Source organism: Phyllobates terribilis, unplaced genomic scaffold, assembly GCF_046119375.1.
Source record: "Phyllobates terribilis strain yellow unplaced genomic scaffold, ASM4611937v1 Scaffold_3__8_contigs__length_932513732, whole genome shotgun sequence".
NCBI classification, from domain to species: domain Eukaryota; kingdom Metazoa; phylum Chordata; class Amphibia; order Anura; family Dendrobatidae; genus Phyllobates; species Phyllobates terribilis.
In genome coordinates, this window is record NW_027362763.1 from 863246359 (window position 1) to 863273340 (window position 26982).

General features: G+C 38.9%; 1 protein-coding gene across 1 annotated transcript in view; it reads right to left on the reverse strand.

Annotated features, from left to right (window-relative positions):
* CRIM1 (cysteine rich transmembrane BMP regulator 1) overlaps positions 1-26982 on the reverse strand; it is an 869940-nt gene that overhangs the window by 59250 nt on the left and 783708 nt on the right. The window contains exons 12-13 of the mRNA XM_073672628.1: positions 23897-24112; positions 6530-6751 (exon numbers count right to left, since the gene is read on the reverse strand). Coding sequence (XP_073528729.1) covers positions 6530-6751; positions 23897-24112 — 438 coding nt within the window. The remainder of the gene's footprint in view (positions 1-6529; positions 6752-23896; positions 24113-26982) is intronic.

Sequence of the window (26982 nt, forward strand, 5' to 3'; positions counted from 1 at the left end):
AAAATAGAGTCAGAAAATACCAAAAAAGCCCAGTAGGAGTTGTCAGCCCGAGGAAAAGGCCCCCTAGATCTCCGACGCGCGTTTCGCTGCTTTACATGTACTGCTTCATCATGGGGGAGCTTGTATTTTAACATGATTGGAAATAAAGCAATGGAATTTTTACGTACTGGTGAGTGCCACAATGTATCCTCTTATATCTGGAAAGCTTATTACCTCTGGTCACCCCATGTTACACTGATCATAATGAATATACCAATGAAAACTTGTGTTCCACTGTCTAATCAGACTAATTACAAGCCAACTGTTCCAGGTGAACTGAAAGCTTACAACCCTACAAGAGAAAGAGCCAAAATGATTTGTTATGCAGTCAATGTAAGAGATAAGGTGTGGGGTCATCAGTGGGGGTCACACCAGTTTCTGACATCTCTCAGACTTTTTATAACAAAAAAAAAAAAGACAAGACGAGAAGGAATAAATAGGTGTCAATGATGGTTCTAGGGATCTGCTAATTAACACGTTCAGATGAACAAGAAAAGCAGGCTATGCTGTGGCTTTACACCTCGTTTTATTCATGTGAACAATATATACTCACAGGAGATCCGGAGCACTGCTGCTTGTCATGGTTCGTCTAGTGCACTGACTAAAGAACATCACAAAGCTACTAAATATTTTCTTGACAACGCAGATTTCAAAGAGCCAAAGTTAGTCACATCAACACTAACAGCCAGGTGTCATACAAATTACCGGAATATTGCATGGATTTCTGCCTTTTTTGTATTAGGGTAATGATTCTAGTGTCCAGTGAAAATATGTACAACATAAAAAAAATTATTTAACAGTCAAACTCACTACCCACGTTCACCGTCTGGTTGTAGGCCTAATCATTATAGAAGACCACAGAATCTGTGGTGAGCACAGTATAGGATATTGCGGGTATAGATCTTACACATATGACAAGAGTCTTGTTCCGACACAAAAAGTAACATTTAATTGCCAGAAGATTGGCTTGTAAAATGTTCTTAATCTCGCCAAAGACTGCTCGGCTTAACATGTAGCTTAGCGGTAAGAACGTGACCTTTAAAGCTTATAAAAGTGAAATGTGTCAGGTTTTCCTATCACCTTGTGGCAGTCGCCTCCTAAGCGCTAGTACTAAATAAGGACATAGGCAGTAAGTATTTCCTTTATAATGGCTTTTGCTATATTATGAAGTGGAAAGGGCTATGGATGTAGTGGTTTACGAACCTCTCTACGTATTAACGCTTTCGAGGTAACTGTCTATAAAAGGTTCATTTTGTGTTATTGAGTCATTTGGAAAATGGAGTTTCCCATTATAATTATTCTCGAGGGAGTCCTTGACACCTCTACTGACCATTTCTGTAATACCTGAGCTTGCTGGGAGCCCCTAGTGTGACTGAATAGCCGCCTTACTACAGGTTCTGCTCCTGCAGGACCACCCCGCCAAATGACCGCGCTTCTGTAACTCATTGTCAGTCGGTACTGATAAGAAGAATTACAGCATTACTCAAACTGGCTACTGAGATCTTTTTTTTCCATTTCATACATACATACCCGAAGGAGGACAGATGTTAGGTAGGTATATAAAACCTAGTGTAATAGAACAGCGAAGGTTGGTCCATCTTCTGTGCCATCCAGGAGACAGAAAATTAAATCAGCTGGCCCAGATTTCAGCTATTGGATGACTTGTTTTGACATTGCTTTGCATTATGTTCATCCTTTATTGCATTGTTTCTTTTTTTTGTGTCTCTGGAGGAATCTGCCTCTGCCTAATGACTTGGCAATACACTGTATAAACACTTTGCCTGATCATCAAAGAAGCAGACAGGGAAATCTTTTGCTTCTGGACCCCTCTATGATTCAGGCTGATATTAGATATTTTCCAGCAAAAAAAGTTCATCTGACAGTCAGAAAAATACGGTACTTTCCACCCTAGACTGCTATGTAGACAACCTTTCACTTCCATCCCATCATTCCAATGCCTTACATACCTATGACTTGGGAGAGACATGAAATTTATTGCAAAAGTGTGAAATTAAGAAGCATGGTATTTCCCTATGTTTAGTCTTGTCTGAATAGAATACTCCTTTATAAGACTGGAATGAAAAAAAATAGTAAATTATAAAATAAAAAAATGTCTCTGAATGCACCAGTTGTAACTCGTTTGAAAATCTAGTCTGGTATGTGGCATCAAAAATGAAATTTAATGACATGTATGAAAAGAAAATCCTGGACAAAAAATGTTAAGTATTTTGTGATTTGCACCTGTCTAAAGTTACAGTGACTGAAAGTATGATAGACAAATAAATGATTTTCTTCTGAATTTGCTACAATTGCTATTATTATTGCATTAAACGTACGGTTTAAATTGTACTGGCATAGCGGGCATAAAAGTAGTGTTAGAACAGCTTTTGTTATGGAACTAGATTGCTTTTCTGCTTTGTTAGTTTTATTCTCCTGCATCATTTTTTATGTAGAAAACAAGAGCCGCTCTTAGGGCATATGAATATGATAAAAATAAGTTCCCAGCTCTATGTTCCAGAACTGAAAGCAGTTTATAAATAGCTCCCCCGCTGGTGGACCTGATTGCTGGAGGTGTGAGAAGCTGATTGCTGGAGGTGTGAGAAGATGAAGCCACTGATTGAAGTGATGGCTTCCATCTGAAAAAGGAGGAGTCTTCATGAGATATACCGTTTAGAAGTATGGTAAATCCCTTCATTTGTAAAGCCGATTGCAGACATGTGATTAGTGTCTTGACGAACAGCCTTCCCCCCAGGTTTTGCCATAAATAAATAATATCTATGAAAACCGAGCATATTTCCAATAATATATGCAGAGACACACTTGCAGTCATATACAATACCAACAAAAATACGTGCCATGAAGTCGCCTGACAAAGCGTGGGTGAAACGCGCGTTGGGGCAAAGTGGACCACACGACGCATATCCCGTCTGTCACATCCCATGATGTAAGTACAACCTTATTAATCTACAGACATTGCACTCATAGAGAGTCCAGGTATATACCCTTTGGATATACTGGGATTTTTTGTACTATGTGTCTATCTTCCATTACTTTTGTATACTGTGTATTGTAGTGGTCTATGTTTTTTTCTGCTGTTTTTCATATATTTAACTTTTTTAGTTTAATTACATCTTTAAATAAAGTTATACCTTGTATGAGACTTCGTGGTATATATTTTTGTTGATATTGTATATGTTTGCCATAAATAAATATGTTGAGGTGTAAGCAGGTTATTTCCATGGTAAGAGTAGGAAAGACAGATGCCATATATGTCAGGTGTTGGCCGACACTAACATGCAACAAGTTTAAATCCAACATGTCCAGTCCTTATTTCTACCAAATGAAGACACTAAGAGACCTGCCACTCATATATGTGAAATTATTAGTAGGATTAGCCAAAGTTTTTTTTATGTATGGACAGCTTTCCTTTCAGGAGTAATTGGGACTTCTGGATTTGGATGAAGAAGGGTGTGTGGCACAGTGGTGGAGGCACTGAAGTCACACCTGGACTTATCTGTCCCACCAGCCAGATTCCAGGTGCTCGGCTCAAGAGTGGGCCACTCTGCCTCCCGCTGTTCAATCGTATTTTCTGCAGAGGAACACAAGACTAAGTGGAGCTCACCCTTAGCTCCGCTTCCCTTTTCCTCTGTTGCATGTGAAATCATGGAATGGGGATGCAAAAAGGGGAAAGATTCCAGATGGCCCCTCCCCCTTACCGGCATTTATGTCAGGGGGATGTCAGCAGAGCAAGCTGCAGCCTCCTCCCTCCAGGTGCAGGGGAGAAGGTCAGAGAAGATCCTGAAACTGAAAAAGAGGCAGGGCAGGAGGACAGTACGGTAAGCTAAGAAGTGGGGCAGTGGAGAGCAGAGGCGGTTGTATAGGAAGGGGGAGGAGCATGAAGCAGACAGGAGAGACCTTGTAACTCAGAGGAAGGGGGACTGGAACTGTGAGCAAGAACAGACAGGGGTTTAGAGAAGAGAGGGGCAATCTCAGGAAGAGAGTGGTATCTGCACATAATCTGCAGTACTATGCATATAGATGAAAGGGCTGATGCAGTATCCTGGCATGTTGGGGCATGGCTTAGTAGATAAATGGACATTCATTGAAGGGGCCTGTTGTCAGGGCCTAACTATTCTATGGACCTAGTAGTCATCCCAGTGGGCAATCCAGTGCTTCACCTGCAAAGAAGCCAAGTACTGTATATTATACTGCCGTGAAATTGTAGTGTGAGTGAACTGTGTAATGTATTTGTGCTGCATGTATGTAATGTGTGGGTGATGTGTACAGCAGGTATGTAGTATGTCAGTGATGCATGTGACTTCTTTGTAATGCATGGGTGATGTGTGTGACATGTATGTAATGTGTGAGTGATGCATGCAACATGCAAGTAATGTGCTTTGTACCTGGCAGTATCATGAAGATACTATTGGATAATAGACACTAATGAATGGATAGCATTACTTATAGGAAATCTGTGAGCCCAATCTAAGTCCTGAAACCAGGGACAATATGCTATGTTACGTAGTAGTACAATGTTGAACATGCTCTTGTTTAAATCAGCAGCCTTTGCATGATTTACACACTGACTTACAATATCGCTTTGTGGCTCTTCTTTCAGTAAAGTGAGTGGTACAGCAATGGGGACCAGAATGGGTCTCCTCGCTGCTAGCACATGTACTGAGCTATGAATGATTCCTTGCTGGCTTCGGAAGGTGTAATGATTGTGGTAGCAGCACACTAACGCATGAAGCCAATTTGTAAGTCAGTTTCTACATCATTCATAGACTACTGATATAACAAGGAGTATATTCAACATTGTATTACCATACAGTATAGAAGCATGCCCCTGGTTTAGTTAAGTAAAACAACTAATAGGCACCCTAAAATTGGTGCGTATTACTTTGAGGGTGGTACTACCATGTGGCTACTGAAATAGTGCCATGGATTTAGTGTCAGTCTAAAAGTAGCCCAACCCCCCCCCAGTAAATACAATATTTGACAGTTCTCTCGAATTGTCAAAGAAGCATCAAGAAAAAGACCTCCTAAAGAAGTTGCTAAATCTTCTAGGTGCTGCCATAACCCCCCTGATTTCCGGTGTACGATGCTGGATGTCATAACATGGAGCCCTGGCATCCAGTTGCTCAATCAGCTGGTGAGGATAGTGGCATAGCGAGAATGTGCACTTAGCAGGTATATACCATTTAGATGTTTGCCAGTATGATTAAATAAGACTCGCCATTTAGCATTGACTGCTGAACAATAGTAGCCACATGGTAATGTCAGCTACAAACCATTGCCCACCCATTAATGGGAGCCTTTTAGCAGTCTTGACTCCTCAGCATTTGATCGAACATCTTTGTTGATGGTCATAATAGTTCCGTAGACATTTTAATTCATTGTGTGCGGTAATGAGAAATGTCTAGAGGGGAAGGAGTTTTCCCTATATGTAAAGAGTCCTGGGCGCTCTGCACTGAACTCTCCACAGCCCCTTTCCTTCTGCTCTTGAGTGACAGCTCTGGTGGTCCTCTGCGTGGACACTACAGCAGTCACGTAAGAACTGAAGGAGTTCTCTTGTATGGTCAGCAGCATGATAACTGTTTGTTCATTGTATAGCAGTATTTTTTCCTAAGTTGTTGCTTGTATATTGGTAGTGTACATTTGGTCCGGACTGACAAAACAAGTCTGCCTTTTTCGCCATGTATTTAGTTTATTTTTCTTCTTGTATTGATGGAGTGTATTTGCCTACAGTATTTCAAGAATTGGTGAAGAGTGTGAGCAAGTAAAACAAAAATTGCTAATGTTACAGAATTTGGGAGGAAGGGGCAATATTGTATGTGGACTGTGGGTTTTGTTTGCCAGGGCCAATTTTTAGCTGGAGTCCGACCCTGGGGCTGAAGACCTATGTAGCTGAGATGTGGAATTGTTGCAACATTCTCAGAGAGACTAATAATCTAGAAAAAGGCTGTCCAAAAAAAAATTCCCATTTAAAACTTTACTGCTGAAGACAATGGAATATGATCCAGCGACAATGGTATGGAAAATCGCATGCAGCTTTCAAGTCAAAGGCTGAGGAACACTACTGTAGATATACAGGTGATAGAAGAACTTTTATGTGAAGTTAGACATATCATTAATGTCAGTTTGTTAAATCATTTATATAATTATTAGATTTATTTATTTATTTTGGAAAACAATGAAGAAAGATAAAAACTTAAGATACTAAAGCAAAGGTGGGAGTAGACTTGTTCAACATATAGGTCAAACACTTCTCAAAGGACTATCCTTCATAGTACTTGAAAATGTCAGCTTTATCTACAAGATACTGCAGACAACATGCTTTCCTGATATTTCCAGCACTTTACAAATGAGAAAGTTTACTGGATTCCAATTTCAAAGGCAGCGGAAGTTATCAAAAAAGTGACCGCCACCTGTCCAGTGTATTATCTATGTATGTACAAATCTCAGGCCCATGTATCACCGTAGTACTCACCAATGCAGTATGGACAGCACTGACCCTTCCTCAGAACTGGTCTTTCACAGGTTACAGGCGGACAGGACTCAGAATAGCAGCTGATCATCCCATCCATGCAGACACAGCTTGTGCAAACATTGGGTTTCCAAGACTCAGCTGCCAGGAAAATGTCTCCTTCATCATTTTTGCAGTAGCTGGGCAGACTGTCATTACCCGGTACAGAAGGTTGAAGAGATTCATCTGGAAGATTGAATGTAAACATTTAGTGGCAGGAAGTGTCGACTCAAATCTCTTAATCTGGGCAAACTAAATGGATATCAGGTACAAACTGTTTTTTCCCCCTGGCACGACGCTCTGTACAGCTTGTGTCCAGCCTTTCCAACACAAGCTAATTTACAGGGTGGAAAATACATCTGAACGCTCTATTTTAGAAAGACACACTTGAAAGTGACCTTCCTATCCAACACACAGATAAGTCTAAGAACATAGACTTCTGCTTCATTATCAAAGACCTTTCCACTTGCACAGCTTCTTGCTGGGATTCCTGTTACCTGGCTCCACTTTGGAAACCTGTGATGTGACCTATACTACCTGAACCACAGGCAGATTAATCAGAGACAGGATCCCGTATTACACAAATTTATGCTGTACTCTAAAAGGTTCCGATGTAATAAGAGAGTACATACTTTAAACAGGGGGCCCAGAACAAGAGATGACTAGTCACAGAGGTGTGACCCAACGGCGGATTTTCCCTGCCTGGCTCTGCATGATTGATGGGTCTCTATACACATATAGGGAGAGAATTGTCAATCATGGAGAGCCAAGAGGGCAGAAGCTGTTCGGGTCCGCTTTTGTGACTAGTCATCTCAGTCACTTAATTCCAGGAGCCCTGCTTAGAGTAAATTTATAATAAGGGAGCCTTTGCCTAATTCAAGCAGCCCATGGTTTAGGCAGAATTAATCACAAATCACATTCCCTTTAACTGCTCGTTGCTGTGCATTTACACTGGACTGGAAGCCCCACACACATCAATTACAATTCCTAGTTACAATACTTAACTACAAATTACTTTAAGGTAAGTACTCACCAAACTTATATAAAATTAAAACTTTACTTTTTGTTCTATTTATTAAAATATTATATAGTTCACTACACCAACAAAAATGTTTAAGACATTCTAGTAAGACACCTGTGTACTGTATTTAGGAATTCCTCTGTATACAACTATTCAGATTAGTTCAGGTTCAGGTTAGATTTAGGTTAGTGTCACTCTGGTAAGTTAGCTGTGAGATTATGGCATTATCTGCAGTACACTCCACATACACTCCACCAACCAACCAAGAGTAATGCTTAACTTTGATCCGATGTCAACAGGGGTTCAAGTTTGCCAAAGTCTAAGTACCCACATAAGTGTAGAAGCACAAGCAGGTCACAGCTATAACACAGATAGTGTTCTATTGCACACAAATGTGACCTTTACAACCCAATCAGCAATGCCAACAATTCACTTAAGGCTCACCAATCAATGAAAAAAAGGGGCTTACCAATAAGCATACAAAATAATTGGCCAAAAGGATCAGGGGGGAATTTAAGAATCTTATAAATATACCTAACTGATGCTGGCCGCATGACATAGTTCCTGAAACCTTGATGAAGCTGGATCATGGCGAAACATGTCAGGGAAGGAGGGGAATAGGGGAGGTCAGTTTTTTAACTTTTAATGACTGGCATTTTTGCACATTAGTCCTAGTTACTATTTATCCACACTATTCTATTCATTTATTTAAATGTTATTACAACTGTTGACATTTTATTAATGTGTAAAGAGTAACTGTACTTTAAAGTAACTTTTAAGAATAAGCTCTTGTGTGCATATAGAGATAGGTAAATGTTAATCCAGGATTAGGGAGGTAAAATGCTTGCTAGAAAGCTCAGCATGATTTTTCTGTGTTTCCCTCTGCTTGTTTTCTCACTCTGCAGATCACTCCTCCTCCCCCTCCCACTCCATAGAGTATCATGTGCTGTGTAATCTGGCAGCACACTGTGCTGGCAATACATATTGTCTTGGGTAGGACAAGTTAAGCTGAGTGGATGATAAGAAGGCGTGAAGGAGGAGATGAAGTGGATCACAGGTTCATAAAGAAGCAGAGTTTCCTGATAAAATATATTACAAAGTTTCCTATATTCACTTGTACTATTGATTTATGCAAAGTTGGTCGAAAGTATAATTCCTTTTTAAAGGTACTTAATTCAACAAAAAAAATTAGACTTTGCCATTTTTAGAAAAAAGATCCAAAATCACATGTTCATAAGTGAGAAGTATGTGAATCTTTAGGATTATCAGATAACTATAAGGTGAAATGAGAGTCTGATGTTTTCAATCAATGGGATGTCAACCATGTGTGAGTAGGCAACTTGTTTTATTTAAAGAACAGAGATAAATTAGTGTCTGTTCTTCACAATACATTTGTGAACGTGTATCATGGAAAGAAATAAAGGAGATTTCTGAGGACTTCAGAAGAAGAAATGTTGATGCTCATCAATCTAGAAATAGTTACAAAACCTCAAGATTTTGTAGATTTTGTATTCTACCAATCCAAAGTCAGTACAAATGGAGGAAATTGAAGCTGGTTATTACCCCCCTCCAGAGTGTTAAAGGAATAAAGATCACTCCAAGAGCAAGATGTATAATAGTCCATGAGGTGGTAAAGGAACCCAAAGTAACCTCTAAGCAACTAAAGGCCTCTCTCACATTAGCTAAAATTAATATTCATGAGTTCACCTTAGAGAGGACACTGAACAACAATGATGTGCATAGCAGGATTGCAAGGAAAAAGCCACTGTTCTCTAAAAACAAGATTGCTTCTCATCTGCAGTTTACTAAAGATCACCTGGACAAACCAGAATGCAGCTGGAACAATATTTAATTTGGCGCATGAGCCCAAGCAGAGCTTGTTGGTTTAAATGTAAAGTGTAATTTTTGGACAAAGAAAAACTGCATTGCAACATAAAAACCTCATCTGTGAAACACGGTGGTGGTAGCATCACGATTTGGGTTGGTTTGGTTGCCTCTGAGCCAAAACAGCTTGCTTAATGGAACAATTAATTCTAAATGTTATAAGCAACTTCTAAAGGAAACTGTCAAGACATCTGGACATGAGCTGAATCTTAACAGAACGTGATGGATGCAGCAAGACAATGAATCAAAGCACAGAAGTCGATCTAAAAATAGATGGTTAAAGAAGAATAAAGTTAAAGTTTTAGAAAGACCAAGTCAAAATCCTGACCTTTATTGTATAGAAATGTTGTGGTAGGACCTGAAGTGAGCAGCTCATGGAGGAAAACCCAACAGCATAACAAAGCTGAAAGAATGGGCTACAATTCCTACAAGCCAATGTCCAGGATTAATCAACAGTTAAAATAAATATTTAGATGAGTTATTGTTGCAAAAGGGGCTCACACCAGATACTGAATGCAAATGTTCATATACTTTTGCCAATGTCAAACAGACATATGATATTGGATAATTTTCCTCAATAAAATAAAATGACAAAGTCTGATATGTTTGACTCATTTATTGTGGTTCTCTTTGTCTGCTTTTAGGACTTTAGTGAAAATGTGATGTAGTTTTAGGTCAAATTTATACAGAAATATGGAAACTTCTGAGGGGTTCACAAACCTTCAAGCTCAACCAGGGCTATAGGGTGCATCGAAATTCCATTTGAGTGATTGATGCACTCTGTACTAAATTAATCCTGTAGATCTTAACATGGTGACACATTAAACAACCCATTGGATTCATGACAGAGTGCTTCATCCTTCCCCATTTACATATGACTGAGTTTGATATTGAACCTTCACTTGACTTATTAATTTTTTTCCTTTCAATCTCCTTACAATCTGAGTATATTGACTTGTAAACAATATCAAGTATAAGCAAACATGTATATGGCTGCATTGTGATTTATCTTTGTATCACATTACATATTTATGTAATGGTTTGTCTTTTCCTTTAGGAAAAAGGTGTATAACCATCCTGATCTGCTGGGACCTGCGGATAGGTTATAACTTTCAATGTATGGAATAACCCTTTAAAGAAAACCTGGCAACTTACACATGCTGCCCACTCCATGGTCTGCATGTACCAGACAGTGGGCGGCACAATTTCAGCCATGTATGTTTAATTCCGAAGCACTGCGGCGTTTTAGAGAAAAACATAGTTTAATAGCTGCTGGAGACCGAGTCGCGCTGGAGACTAGTCAGGTAGGCGGGTGCCCGATGGCTTCTTCCTGCCCACAGCCCTTGAGTGATAGATCTCTCCCTATACAAGCACACAGGGAGTCTCCAAGATGGGCAGCATGTATCAGTTGTCAGGTTCTCTTTAAGTTAAACTTGCCATCTTTCATGGATGGGTTTGTAGGAGATTTTTGACCGTTGTGTAAATCAGAACTTGTTTTCTGTAACCAAAATTCCTTTTCCCATGCCATGCCCCTCCGAATCCCAATTATGACCTATTACCTATCCCTGAATGTTCTTCTGGCCAAAGCATAACCTGATGACAGAGCATTCTTGCATCACACAAAAGGAACCTTCCAGAAATGCTGCTTTCCAGAAGCTTTCGGTAACCCTTGGGAGACTTAATAACTTTACTGTGAGGTCTCTCCTTTTTCCTGAAGTCTCTCAGATGTTTCTGAAGAGTAGACAAAAATGCTTAAAGGGAATTTGTCATCAGGTTTTTGCTATGTAATCTGAGGACAGCATAAGGTAGGGGTTAAAACACTGAACTCAACAATGTATCACCTGTCTGGCAGTGTGCTGTTGTTTACTTAGACTGAATCTTTAATCAACTTGTAAATAACATTGCTGGGACTATCTGCAAATCTGACTCCACCCCCTTCTGTGATAAGCAGCTCACTGTCTATAGCTGTGTACACTGAGAGCCTGGTGTGGGCGGGGTCAGCCTGCTCAGCTCTGCTTCATTGCTAAATCTAAAAACTGTGATTGTGTCAGAATGGCTGCACCCAGTAATCTAAGTGATTCATCATTGGATTCAGCTTCTCTTTGTCTACATCAGGCTGCTCTCATATGAGGTAGCAAAAACCTGTTGATAGATTCCCTTTAAAGCCAGTTAGAGAGACTAGTTGCTAGGGAGGGACTGTGTAAAAACTGCAACCTTTTCCATGGTATCTCTTGACAAAGATTCTCTAGCAACAAGTCTCAGAGAATTCACGTCTTCAGCTACAGATTAAGCAGTGGGTACATGAGGGACAAGGATGTTTAAAAGTATTTTGTAGCATGAAATGTTGATCTGTGATACAATAAATGAATCAGAATCCTCCTCTAGGACCTGCTAACAAGGAGTGGCTCTCACAGAATCTGTTCTTCCCAGTATTACAAAGATGGCCAATTATTGAATGGCTACAGAAAATACTACATTTGCCCTGTAGCAATCACCCCATACAAAATCAATGGTGGCTTGTGCCCCTATATACATAAATTAATTTACAGAACGCTGTTATAAAGTATCACTACATAAACAGATCAGTATGAGAAGAAATAATAATTTATTTGCCCCTGCACCTGCATAAAAAGACAGACTACAACCGCCCATTGCAGGGAGAAGCATTTTGATATATTTAATGTCCAGTTGCTGTGCAAGTTAACAAACAATTTCTCATTTTTGATGTTTCTCATTATTTTAACCATGTCGGTCTCAAAACCAATGTCCCACCTGCATTGGGTTTAGGAGCTTATAAAGGCAGATCACTACTATTTCATTGATTTCCTAGACATAAACAAGCTTTTCTTTCTTGTAACATACAAGAACAACAACGGGTTACACCTTCAGTTGTTTAGCTTGTATATATAATTTTGTAAATAAACCAATATGATTGTTGGAAAGGGTGACTGTAAAAATAGATTTTCCGTTCCAGTGTTTGTTGCGTCCTCTGGGCAGAATATCTACTTTCTTATGTGTTTTAGAAGATAAGCAAAAAAAAATCTATGGGCTCTGGGAGAAACACAGAAGTCAGATAAAAAGGAGGAAAAGCAAGAGTCAATTTATAAGCTTGTGTCTGTTCTCTACGAAACCTCAAGATGTTGCCTGAAACTGTCCGTAGATATATAAGACATATATTTAATACTGACATCACAACGGCAAATAATCCTGATGTTCCAGGACACATTGGAGATTTGACCTTGGTTATGGTATAGGCGCAGACGATACAAAAGCTCCTGAGTATCATAGTTCTTATAGTTGTGAACGAAAAAATTGTTAAAGTTACATTTTTAACTGCCTATAGATCTAAGGCTTTTGATGGTGAAATATGTCTAATTTGTTCTTCCAATTTATCCTAATTAATAGTGATGAGCAAGTCGATTTGAAGTGAATTTCGCTGAGAATTTTCCTCAAAATTCTGAATCTCATGAATCAGCTTGGCGCCGGAAGCCACTGTTAAGAGTGAGAAAGTGGATGTCATGTGTAATGCAGAAGGAATGAAGAGGCAGGAGAAAGCTGTGCGGAGGACCAGACGGTGGGTGGGTGGTTGCGGCGGTGGGACAGGCAAGTGGTGATATGAGTATCATGTATCATTTTTTTTCACCCTATATTATTATGCTTTGGGATCTCGGTAGACCCCACAGCATGATAGGGAACATTTGGTTTGCACTGAATACATTCAATGTAAGTTGAGTATCCTAGGCAAATTCGTGCAAACTGACAAATTCTAATTTTGGTACATTTGCTCATCAATACTTATCATGTTGTTCATGGATTTACAGCAAGGTATTTCACTAAAGAACTTTATGTTCTAAAAAAAAATATTCTCACAATTTGGGTGAAATTCTGAGAAAATATGGGCTCACATTTTCATACTAAATTTGTTACAGCTAACTATTGGAGAAGGCTTTTCTATTGGCTTAATCAATTGAATATTGACATGTTCTAGTTCAGATGGCATCGGCTCTATTTTATCTGTGTAGACAATCAGTATAATTCTTGACATTCTAGTAACAAATAATATGGAGCACAAAAATAAAATGACAAATTTAGTAAAAAAGTAATGACAGACTCAACATTTCTAAAAGTCATATTGCAAACCAACCAATTTGTGTTCCTTAATGTATTCTCTACGTAACTGAAATCTGGCACCGCGATAACTGTTAAACATTTCCACGGCTGTTCGTCTGCACAATAGAAACCTTAACAAAAAAAATCCTTTACATCTGTAAAGATGAAAGCGTAAGGTCCAACGAATCTCTAAGGATTTTTTTTGCACTACGTCAGCTTGATGTTTCACCAGTAATTACTGAATAAATGTGTAAATACAAAGTATCAAACTCTACAGATGCGTTGTTTTAAGAGACTAACAGATTTGCTACTGAATATTCAATGTGCCTTAGACAAAAGACCCTACAGTGTGTGAGAGATGCATCTTCCTTTATGTTACTGCTGGTGTATCAGTCACTGTGTGAATAAAAGAGATTGGTAATGTAGATTGGTGTCTTGCTTCCTGAAGCTCAGATTCGGAGCCACAGCATCTGTTCCTTCACGTGTCCTTCGCATGCAATCGGAAAAACAGAACTCTACATTAGGGAATATGATCTTAGAAAACAAATGACAAAAACCTACATTTTATTGGGCTATCCTGATCTCAGCAAATAAAGGTACGTCACTGTATAAGGAAAAGTTAGGCAACTTTCCAATGTACATTGTAAGTCAAATTATTATTTTGTCTTTGAAGATGTCTGCCAGTATTGATTGAATGTGAACTTTCATTGTTTACTTCACAAAGGATTAAAATCTGGCCTGGTGCATAGTCCGACACAAAAAAAAGGTATTTAAATGAGCCGTAAGCATGCAAGATCATGACCGATTTTTGTCCTCACGGGGTACAAACATTTGGTGGAATACCTTACACTTCCCAATACTGTTGAAGTAAGTATTCTGATATCTACAGGTCAAATGCATGAGCGTTGCAGCATACGTCCAACACTCTCCCCAACTATACTGTGATCAGAATTTATTCCATAGGGAAGTATATTAAGTGTATATTCCAACGCTTCTTAATGCTTCTTTGCCTGTTATGTTAGATGTGTTTTGGAAAGTATGAAAAGATTATTTGTGAATGGATCGTAACCTAATGATTCGCAGACATAAACAACTATACAGTAACTATGCTCTTGAGCAGGGTTATGACAGTCATCCGCTAAGCTTTCAGGTACATGACAGCACACTCAGGAACTGCATGGTGTTAGCAATGTCATAGCATGACAGCTTACTCGCAGTTTCCTTTCCTGTTCTATTTCTGGAGTATTGCTACATCTGTATCAGATTACCCTACTTAGTAAGATAAGACCTCTCAACGCACTCGGTCAGGAAAAAAATGTGATATTCATTACGAGGTCTTAAAGCCTAAAAATGCCTCTATGAAATTGGGAACATGTTTACTAATATTTGAGTATATTGTACTTTTGGACATTAACTGACTAGTTGAAAACTATGTTATGTGAATGAACAGTGACTCCCACTTATAATACTCAACCAAACAATAGTTACAAAGATTTTCTCTTAATCCCAATTTATCACCTATCCATAGCAAAGGTTAGAAGTGTCTAATTGCTTGGGGTCTGGTCACTGGACCACCATCGATCACAGACATGCTACCACTCCAATCATTGTTTATGGGACTGAGATTGCCATGGACAACCCCAATGCCAATAAAGTTGGGACGCTGTGTAACATAATGCAATGATTTTGAAATCTCTCAAAGCCATATTGTATTCACAATAGAACATAGGACACAGATCAGAGGTTGAAATTCAGACTTTTTTTTCCATTTTATTTGAAAAAATCAAGTCATTCAGAAACTGATGGCAGTAATACATCTCAAAAAAGTTAGAACATGGTTATTAATAGGCTAGAAAAGTAACTGGTACAAATGAAAAATAGTTAAAGGGTCAATTTTCAACTAAGTCACATGACTGTGTATAAAAAGAAAATGTTGGAGAGGCAGAGTCTCTCAGAAGAAAAGATGGTCAGAGATTCATTTATCTGTGAACAACTGCGTCAAAGAATTGTGGAAAAATTTCAGAAAAATGTTACTCAATGTAAATTTGTAAAGACTTTGAATATCCCATCATCTATAGCAGGGTTTTCCAACTCCGGTCCTCAAGGCCCACCAACAGGTCATGTTTTCAGGATTTCCTTAGTATTTCACAGGTGATGGAATTATTACCTATGCAGGTGATGTAATTATCACCTGAGCAATACTAAGGAAATCCTGAAAACATGGCCTGTTGGTGGGCCTTGAGGACCGGACATGGGGAACCATGATCCATAGTATATAATATCAACAAAAGATTCATAGACTCTGTAGAAATCCATGTGCACAAGGGACAAGACTGACGGTCAATATTGGATGCTTAAGCTAGACGGCACTGCATCAAAACCAGGCATGATTCAGTCATGTAAATTACTATATGGGGTCAGGAATACTTCCAGAAATCATTGCCTGTGAACACAGTTCACTGTGCAATCCATAAATGTAAGTTAAAGCTCTATGATGCAAAGAAGAAGCCATATATTAACACAATGCAGAAATGCTGCCATCTTTTCTTGGCCAAAGCTCCTTTCAAATGGACTGAGGCAAAATAAAAAACTGTTGTGGTGAGATGAATCAAAATGTGAAATTCTTTATAGAAATCAAGGACATTGTGTCCTATGGACTCATGAGAAGATGAACCATCCAGCTTGTTATCAGCGCATAATTCCTGCATATCTGATGGTATTGGGTTGCATTAGTGACTATGACACGGGCAGCTTACACATGTTGAAAGACACTTTCAATGCTGAGCACTTTATAGAGGTTTTAAAGAAACATATTCTCCCATTCAGACAACATCTGTTCCAGGGAAGACCTTGTATATTTCAGCAAGACCATGCTATGCAACATACTGCATCTATCACACCAGCATGGCTTCCCAGGAGAAGAGATCGGGTGATGAACCGGCCGCCTGCAGTCCAGACCTTTCACCAACAGACAACATTTGACTCAATATAAAATGAAAAAAAATAAAAAACAGTAAAGAAGACACAAGACTGTTAAGCCGCTAGAATCTGATATCAGACAAAAACCGACAACATTCCTCTCCCAAAACTCCAGCAATCGGCCTCCTCACTTCCCAGACGTTAACTGACTGTTGTAAAAAAAAGACGGGAGGCTACACAATGGTAGACATGGATCCGTCCCAACTTTTGTTGAGATGTGTTGCAGCCATCAGTTTCTAAACTAATACATTTTTTCAAATGAAATGGAAAAGGATCTAAAGTTCAACTTCTGATCTGTGCTCTATGTTCTATTGTGAATAAAATAAATATGGCCATAAGAGAGTGCAAAATCATTACATTCTTGTTTTCTATACATTTCTATCTCCATCAGTCATATAGAATCGTTGAAAAAGCCATTCGGGCAATTTGCATAAATATTATTTTATGATGCACATAAACACGATGATCAGTAATTCACTAGTGAATACATCTCTGCACTCTCCATCTAGCCTTTATACATGCCAGGAATCTGACTATAAGCTTTGGAGAATGGGAGGGAAGTCAAACTCCCTGCTGCTGCTTTGTAAAACCATTAGCAGAGTACAGGCCACCATTACAGTCACTCTGCCTATGGAGCAGCAGACACAGGCTGTCATAAAACATTATTTATGGCCCTGCGGTAATGTCACACAGAATATCTCCCTTGCTGGGCCGCACCGTATGACTAATTTTGGTAGCTATTGAATAAACAGACCTCATCATATACAGTCGCAAGGATTGTCTATGCTGTCACATATACAAATCTACTTTGATGTTGGCTATATTTTTCTCTCTGCAATCTCAAACAAAACAAACACATTTATGGTTTTTAATAATAAAACTGTAAAAAAAAGTGTCAAACTGTGCTTTAGTACAATGAGATAAAACTCTACGGGGATGATTAGACGCTAGCATGTAGGGGGCACTTCATCTCTGCTTAATAATCACGTAAATGAATGCAACGTACTCGTTCTCGACAATGATCAGGATCTGAAAAACATCAGTCATGTAGATATCTATTGAGAACTGTTTTTCAGGAGGACGCACAATTCATAGTCAGAACCCTAACATTCACCCATTTCAAGGAAAAACCCTTTCTAAACAAAGCAAAGACCTAGACCATAATACAGAACTATTTCCACTGACACTTGGAATCATCTCTAAACTGTCCATGAACCAAACACTCGGAAAATAGCATTGTCCCTCTAAATGCCATTGTTTTATAAGTGACATGTAAGTCAACGCTCTTCTCTTTTCCATACGTGTGGCAGCTTGCAAATACTTTGGCAACATCACAAAGCCCTGGGCTACACAATGAGACAGGCCTGTAATCATTACGCACATATTATTTTCATAGCTCAAGTGACAGTCCATTTTTTTCTTATGTATATAGACATCAGACTATATCCCTATGGTAAACAAGTCTCCATGCCAGAAAAAATCAGATTATTCATTAATGGTCTATCCTAAAGGCATCCATGCACATTAAATAGCTGTCGGCCAAACAATCTCCTTCCCATCTCCTTCATAGGCATAAAGCACTGATCTCTCAAACAAGAACAAAAGGGGGAAATTTATGAGGACCCGAATCTGACAATTGTGGTATCAAAAAGTCTAAAAATGTTGCTATTTTTTGCCTATTTTTCACAGTCTTTGGCACAGTTTTATAGAAGGTATGTAAAGCTTAGAATATGGTTGTGCCACACCTGGCCAAAAAAATACCAGAATTTACACCAGAAATAGATGTAAATCATCGTACAAAACAAAACCAGCTCAAAGCTATGGATTTCATAGGCAGTTGGGGAGTAAGCCATTAAAATATGCCGAATGGAGAATGTAATGTAAAAATGCTCCCTGGAGTAAGCTACTCTTAGTTTTTAGTGGCTTTGCAGAGGGCTTGTCTTCAATCAAAAGCAGCTACAAATAAGCTACAAGGCCCTAGTAAGCAAGATAAAGTAGCTACTAAGCCCTTGCTAGGTCTTCCCCAGCACAAATGGTGGAGTGAGTCAACCCTCTCATAATTTAGAATTTCTCTTAACTGGGCGAAAGTGGGCAACTTATATTCTTGTTATCTTTGATGATCTGTTATAGGGCAGCATGGTGGCTCAGTGGTTAGCACTGTAGTCTTGCAGAACTGGGGTCCTGGTTTCTAATCCAACCAAGGACAACATCTGCAAGGAGTTTGTATGTTCTCCTCGTGTTTGTGTGGGTTTCCTCTGGGTTCTCCGGTTTCCTCCCACACTCCAAACACATACTGATAGGGAATATAGATTGTGAGCCCCAATGGGGACAGTGATGATGAGGATTTTAAAGTGCTGTGGAATTTGATGCCACTATATACCGTAAAATAAATACGGTAAAAATGTTTATAAGGTCAGCTCTAAACTGGTTTGTTGAGTTTGCAATCTAATCCATAACAAAGTCAAATAAGACCTGCCATGTACTCAGGTTTTAGAGTTAAATCCCACTTACAATGTGAAAAATAATTTGCATTTTATTCATAATTCTTCATTTCTAATTCAGACGAGAGACCGTCTCATTTCATTTACAGAAATAGCATTTCAATCTGTCTTCAATTATTTTCTACTGTGCGTTATCAAAGGCAGTGAAAAAAGTCAAGCCGCAATCAATGGTTAAGATGCCTGAGATATTGTAGCCTTATCTTTTAGTCCCCATAGGGAGGATCCACAAATGCAAAGCACCTGCACGCAATGTGCATGATGACTCCCGTCAGTCATATTCACAGAAATAAATCATTGCTTTAGTTACTCTGACCTCTAAAATATCAGACAAGGAGGACTATTGGTCTGATCAAGGCCAGAAAATGAACTGCAGTTATGCAATGCCACTATCCAACTCCTGACATGTGTCAAGGTGAGCGCAGTGATTTATTGACCCCTGGGAAAATGTAACTCTGCAGCTGAAACCTTGTTGATGCTTCTCTATAGAAAACAATAAATCTGATCAAAGAATGTCAATACGAGTCCTTTGTGTCATATCTTTACATTTACTGAAAGAAAAGTCCAGGTATGGAAAATTACTTTTATACTGGCCTAATGTATGTCTGGCTATTCTAAATAGTACCAAAATAAGAGACGCAGATATTAAAAATTATATCTGCATATTCAGAAAAGACTTTTTATCAATCAATGATTGATAGCTGACACACAATATGCACCACCAGCAGTCATACACTGACTGCTGGTGGTCACTGAGAACTCTGTATGATAACAGTATGGATCATATAGATAAAATATTCAGGCTAAATATGGAGGCCTTTATTCCCAACATGTCAAAAGGACTCTATTAAAGGGAATCTGTCACCAGGTTGTTGCCCTCTAATCTGAAAGTAGCATTATGTAGCCACAGAGACCCTGATTCCAGTAAAGTGTCCCTTTACTGGACTGCTTGCTGTCATTTTGATAAAATCACTGCTTTCTCTGCTGCAGATCTAGCAGTTCTCTAAAAACTGAGCTCCATATAACCCCGCCCACACCACTGATTGTCTGCTTTCTGCCCATGTACAGTGTACACAGGAAGCTGCCAATCAGTGGTGGGGGCAGAGTTATACAGAGCTCATGAATATGGAGGACTACCTGGAAGCAGGTTTACTAGTCCTCTAGTGATAAGATCACTGATTATCAGCAGGAGATTATCAAAACAACAGGAAGCAGCCCAGTAAGTGACTCATGGCTGTAATCAAGGGTCTCTGTCTCTACATTATGGTGTTCTCAGATTAGGTAGCAAAAACTTGGTTACAGATTCCCTTTAATAAAATTAAAAAAAAACATACCATATAACTATGCTATGGGTTTACTACACTTGAACACAATAATTGATCACATGATGTTCTAGTTCAAATCAGATATTAATATTAAGAGGAAGCATATAGTGTGAGCTCATGATGTGCTCACACACTGTGTATTTGTGTGTGTGCTCACATATACAGTATTATATACTTGGTTACAATGTTTAGAGTAGCTGCATTGGTATTGGCATCTATAAAGAAAGAAGCTTCTTGAGTGCACGCTCGTCTGGTTACTCTCAAGCTAGCCATACCCATTTTGTTCTCTGGAGTGACTAGCCACTGCCAAAACTGTCTGGCAGTGGATTATCCCTTTTAACTATTGAAAACCAATGCAAACCAGTCTGAACTAATCGTGTATGCGGGATATGGGATGGGAGGACTGTTTGAAAAAAATATTTGTCATCTAAAATGGGTGTGACCAGTTTTACTGCTGTTCATCACCACATATATATATATACATGTATGACCACAGGATACACAACCACAAATGAGGTCTCTCACGCATCACTTCGTTGTGTGATCACTTTTCTTTTCATTGGTGTCTATAATGACTGGAGGACTACTGGAGAAATAGGACTCCAGTAAAAAAGGTTAAAAGCGGAAAATGGTTAAAGGGTTTATCCAGGCTTGGGATAAAAGTCTGCAGTCACTGTACAGTATGTGACTGAAGGCTGCTGAATCATGACAGTGTGCTGCGTGTTCACTGTCACGATTCCCCGGTATTGCCGATGTTAGTGGCGGTCACATGACCACATGCATGTGATTTGCATACTTGACTCAGTGAGTCACACAGAGTGACTGTAGACGTTTTGTCCCAAGCCTGGACACCCCCTTTAAGATTTCTAAAGTCCAGATTGATTCAATAATAGTTGGTGCTACACTTCATTATGGTGTATAAAGTGTATTTCATATTTACAAAATGATATGCTGCGTACAGCCCGAAGACTCCTAATGTGCAATCTAATACTCGCTGGAGCACTGTAATCTTGCATACACTGAAGCTGAATTCATTTCATTTTCTTCCATTATTCCTAAGAGTCCTCAGTTCTTGCTTGTTCTATCTCACTTGTGCCGCTGCTCGAGCTGTGGTTTATTTTGAAAACTGTTAATCACTTTTCAATCGTAAGTATGGGGTTTTTTTTGCAGATTTTTTTTTTTAAAGACAGCATCTGATATGGTTTTCCATCTCCAGCTTATAAACCCCTAGGTGGTAAATTACCAACAAGCAATATTACTATAATTCATTCAGTATCTGCAAGAGGCCCCCAATACACAGGTAAATCTTCTGTTCCTTTGTTGTGTAATCATGTAGCAGGGTGAGGAGCTGCACCTGCATTCATCCGTCATTCAGTCACACAAGCGCTTCACTTTGTGATTGAGGTTCCGCTGAGGGAAATTATACGTATTTCCATTACTTATACCGCCTGCAATTTAGTAAATTCATTATGGCAGCTATTCTACCCTGAAGTGATTGTGACGCATGTGTAACTCACAATGACTGCATATTCCTGACATGACGGAAAGGTTTTGTCCATCGCAGCAATAGTAGAATGTAATGTATCATCAAAATCAATTCTACCTCTAAGCAGCAATAGTGTTGATTGCTCGGGATGTACCTGTCAATTATTGGTGGATGCTGTCATCTAAGATGAAGGGCCTGACGAGAAATGCTTATTTCTTTAAGAAGAATAAAAAAAATGGAAGAATCTACCAATGGATTGAAAGACAAAGCTTATATAACATGTAGGTGTAAAGTGGTGCCTCATATCTTTTGGATATGGCATTGCCATGCAAAGGACCCCCTAAAGGGGGGTTATTTATGGAGTAACCAAATAAATTGCTGCCTCTGGGTTACTAAAGGGCATCAGTGACTGCTTTTCTCATAGAAATAAATAGAGCTGTAGAAAAACTCAGCTTTGTTAATCGCTTCAAATAACTTCTCCATTATTCCACTAGCAAAATCCGTTGTCTGATATTTTTTTGGAGACTAACGGTACCCTGGACATAGCATAGATGTCTAAGACCAGAAAATCATTTTAAACAGGATCTGTCACCAGATGTCACATGAAAACTGCACACATTAAAGGGGTTGTCTGGACTTGGACAAAAGTCTGCAGTCATTTTATGTGACTGCCGACTGCTGGTGTGCAAGCAGTCATGATACCCGGTGTTCCCGATGCGAGCGGGCAGTCTTGTGACCTAATGTGTGTGACTTGCATATCTGCGGTCATATGCCAACTAGACGTGTTTCGCTTCTCTCAACAGAAGTGAACCGATAGAAGCCAGATGAGTCTAGTTGGAACATGACTGCAAGTATGCAAGACACACACATCCAGTCACATGACTGGTTACTAGCACCATCAATACCGTGGAATCATGACAGCATGGGCACTGCACACTGTCACGATTCAGCAGTCAGTATGTGACTGCACAAATATAAAGTTCAAAAATGGATCGGCAGTCCATATGTCAAGGTGGTGCTCGTGGAGAAATATAAATGTAATTTTCATAGTCCCGGCACTCACGTAATGTTGAATTAGTTATTTTATTCAATCAACAAGGAAATCCAATAAGACGTGTTTCAGCTCATCCCAGTCTTTCGTCCTGGGACTCTTTGAAATTTGCAACTATGTGACTGCAGACTTTTGTCCCAAGCATCAACAACTTATTTAATAATTAAATCTCATAGACCTCATGAGACTAGTGTACTTATTTTAAAATCCATCTGAGAATAGCTGTATAATCCTGATAATAAATTGAGTCAGACTGTCGAATAAGTCCAAGTACATCCAGTCTCTGCCTATCCAGACTGACTGACTGACAGCTGCAGCTTGTACTGAGCAGTGTGAGATCTCAGCAGCAAGGATGACACTGAGCAGCTGTCAATCAGGCGAGGCTTTGTAAATGATGTGGCAATTCTGACACAGATTATCACAGTAAATACAGCATCACAATAAGGGGTAAGAAATCTACATAAAATGTATGCAGTTTGTGGACTATTTGAAATTGCTACTGTGCTTTTCTAAAATCTTATATTTTCTATAATATTATATTATCCTTTGAAAAAGGCATGATCTGTTAGTTGATGGTCAAGCAAAAAGTTCATCATCTATTCAGCTAACCCATATCACCTAGTTATAAAACAAACCGAGGAGGTTATAAGATTGCATTATTAGAAGCTTAGAAGCGAACGCTGTGTAATGCACGTTACTCTGAATGCTTTCTTCTTCCATACTTCTAAAAATACACAGGACTTTTCTTTTTGCTGAAAACCCCAAAAAACTTTGCAATTAAGCAATCATTGTCCATAATCGCATAATTATATGATTACCATCCATCGTCCATTCTTCAGTGTGTGCAGAGGCAGGACGTCGGATGCCAAGACATTGTTGAATATTGAAAATGGAAACAAGCTAACTACTAAAGCATAAAACATATCCTAGTAGATAAAAAGGGACTTTAATACAATATATACAGAACCGTGCCATACCTGGGCAATGAGGACAACAAGAGTCTTGAGTGCGAGTCGGGTTTTGACAAAGAAGAGGAGGACAGACTTCAGTCTCACACAAAACTCGCCCACTATGACAAGTGCACTGAGTGCAGGAATCAATATTCCACGTCTCTCCTTCAATATAATACTCCCCTCCAGGAGCATGGCAGATAGACGGGTCGGTGGACTCAGGCTTCTTCCCGCTGGAGTCCTCTGTAACAGAAGATTTGTAAAGAGTATCAATAAAGTGAAGTGTTCTCTACAATATATCTCTGCAGGTCATCTTCTAATGCCCTCAAAAGCTTTGCACACTACTAATGTCAGACTTACCGGACGGTAGTTACCTGGATCCAGTGAGGTGATGACAAATCTCTCTTTTTCTAAATAAAAAGGCCCATATTTCTGAAACCGTATGATAAAAAAAATAAAAAACGCAAAACTCAGGAGAGCATCAGGAATAAAATTAGAGGAAAAACTAGCCACTTTTGACTGATGACATGTCCTCTTTAAATACTACACTAATATACAGTAATTTTAGTACTAAAGTTTTATGCTTTACAATCCCTAAAAAAGATATTATCGCAATATGATTGGAAAAGTTTTCTTTATTTCATAGATGACCATTCATTTCTATGCAATATACATCTACATGGATCATCACTGTAGTATATCACCAAGGTTTTGCTTGTCAGATTTATGAAGACATATTTAGCTATGGCAGATTGCTGAACAGTGATATTATAGGAATAGAAATGTTCGAAAAATCAGCTCTGTGGCCTGTTTCTTTGTATGTAATAGGATAGTGACATAAGTAATGGTGGCGGAGGTATAAAGGTATTCTACCTTCATACAATGTGTGTTTGAACGTTACTGCTGGCATTCGCTGTCTTTTTAAAGAAGTCCGCTCATCAGGTCAAAGTTGCTAGTTTTTGCTATGATTCTATTCCTGACGTTCTCCTGAGCATTCTTATTTTTTTAAATCCTCTATACGTTTTTTTTTATTTGGTGCTATTCTTTATTGTCTTTTCTAAGGGGGCAGTTCTCACGGGATTCTGTAGGGATGTGTCTTTAGGCCGTTATGCATTATTAAACCCAAGATAAAAACATAATAAGCATAATTGCTAATTATGCTTTTATCTTGGGTTTTGTCGGTTTAGCGGCCAGTGTGAACATGCGCATACACGTGCTGCATGCACACCGACTTATACTCCAGTTAACTTCTTTAGGTTTTTGTTTCGTTTTTTTTTTTTGCGCTCCGTGCAAATAAGGGTGTGGCCTCCCTTTTCTTTCAGCTGGACATTACATCATGTAGTTCCCCATGGCGTCATATCCATTAGTCGGTTATCAGTCCTTCTCAGCCCTTATCCACATGTATGTCACTTGACATATGGTAAGGTTTTAATACTAGAGGTTGAGACCGTCCCGAATAGGGTCACCTTGACGTGGTGGAATGGCTTTTACGTTTTTTTAATAAAAAAATTGTTAACTAAGCACCCTATGTTCTTATCATGCACTATTTCTATTTATTTATTTACTGCAGGGTATTTAATTGTTATGTTTTTATCTTGGGTTTTGTCTGTTTATTGGCCAGACTGAATATGCGCCTACACACTGCATGCGTATCAACTTATATTCTAGTTCATCTCTTTAGGTTTTGGTTATGCATTAATACCCTATGAGGTTGGTAAAGACCATCAACATTATCATATTATGCCACTAAATAAGAAGGCTCATATCTCTGGAACCGTTAGGCGGATTTTTAGAAAGTATATAAAACAGAATACTCCGGGGAACAGCGTGAATAAAATCAGATCGGAAACTGGCCACTTTTGACCAGGTGACAGGTCCTCATCAAAGTGACAAGTATCCGGTTGCAAGAAGTTACATCTCATTACAACAAACATTTTTTATTTTTTTTTTCGCTTTAGTTGTAGGAAGAGAATCAATAACCTTTAGCTCTGAGCAAATTTGTGTCTTCTCTAAAACCAGGGAGCAGCATTTTGTTTGGCGCTTGCAACTTCTCTAAATTTCTCACACGCAAAACAGAAAATTATATAAGGCTTGTAGCCATGGAGATGACTGCAATAATACTGAAAAGGTTTGTAAATTACTTATTGTCCTTGATCTCATCCTTCACAGCAAAAATTGTAATTTAGCGATAGTTTACACAAAAAGGACTAATCGGCTTTTCGTGATGCATACCATCATTCTGATTCTGTAAATGCTAGATATCACATATAGTTATGAATACCTGCGCCTTAGCACTAGCATGTAGAGGTATAAGCCATATTAAGTTTGTAGATGACTGCTGCGACAATGGACTGAGAAAAATCTTATCATATAATATAGATAATTGCAAAACAGAATTGTCATGAAGCCTAAGCGGAGATGTATATTTTAGAAAATGAGGTGAATGTGCAGGTTTTCAAAAGTTCAAGAACAAGCCACACTGAATCTAATATGAATACTATTTTCCACTTTAGCCATTCCCCTATTACATGTCCCATTAAAACGTGTTGTGCCGATAGAGGAGAGACCTTAATCAGGACCTCCTTCTATTAGCTAGAGTCAGGAGCCATATCTACAGCCAAATAAAGTCTAGAAAAGTACCATGGAAAATAAGCCAATACCAGAACATGCACAATCAATTTTTCACAAGTGACCTAAAATTTGAAATGGGAATACCCAAAATGGAGAACCCATCTGTGTGTCATTTTGGCGCACACTAGAATATGTTAAGTTGCCAGTGCTGTAATGTTTTAAAAACAGAGTTGACGACACTTGTTAACAAAACTGTCAAATTCAGTCATAGGTGGACAGAAGTAGCCAACTATATGGGCGTATAGTTGTAAACCTCTGACCATTTTAAACAAACTTGCAAAAAAGTAATAGTGTGATGCAGTGTCAGTGTGGTGCAACTAGACTAAAACTGCCCAAAGAGCGCGGCAGCACACTGTGTGTGCTATGATGTGTAGACATATTGGATGAGAACCTTATACTACATTACCGCCATATAGAATAGACCTATAAACTGAAAGTACTTAGCGCACAAATTGGAAAAATTCTCTTGTGCTTACCAGTCA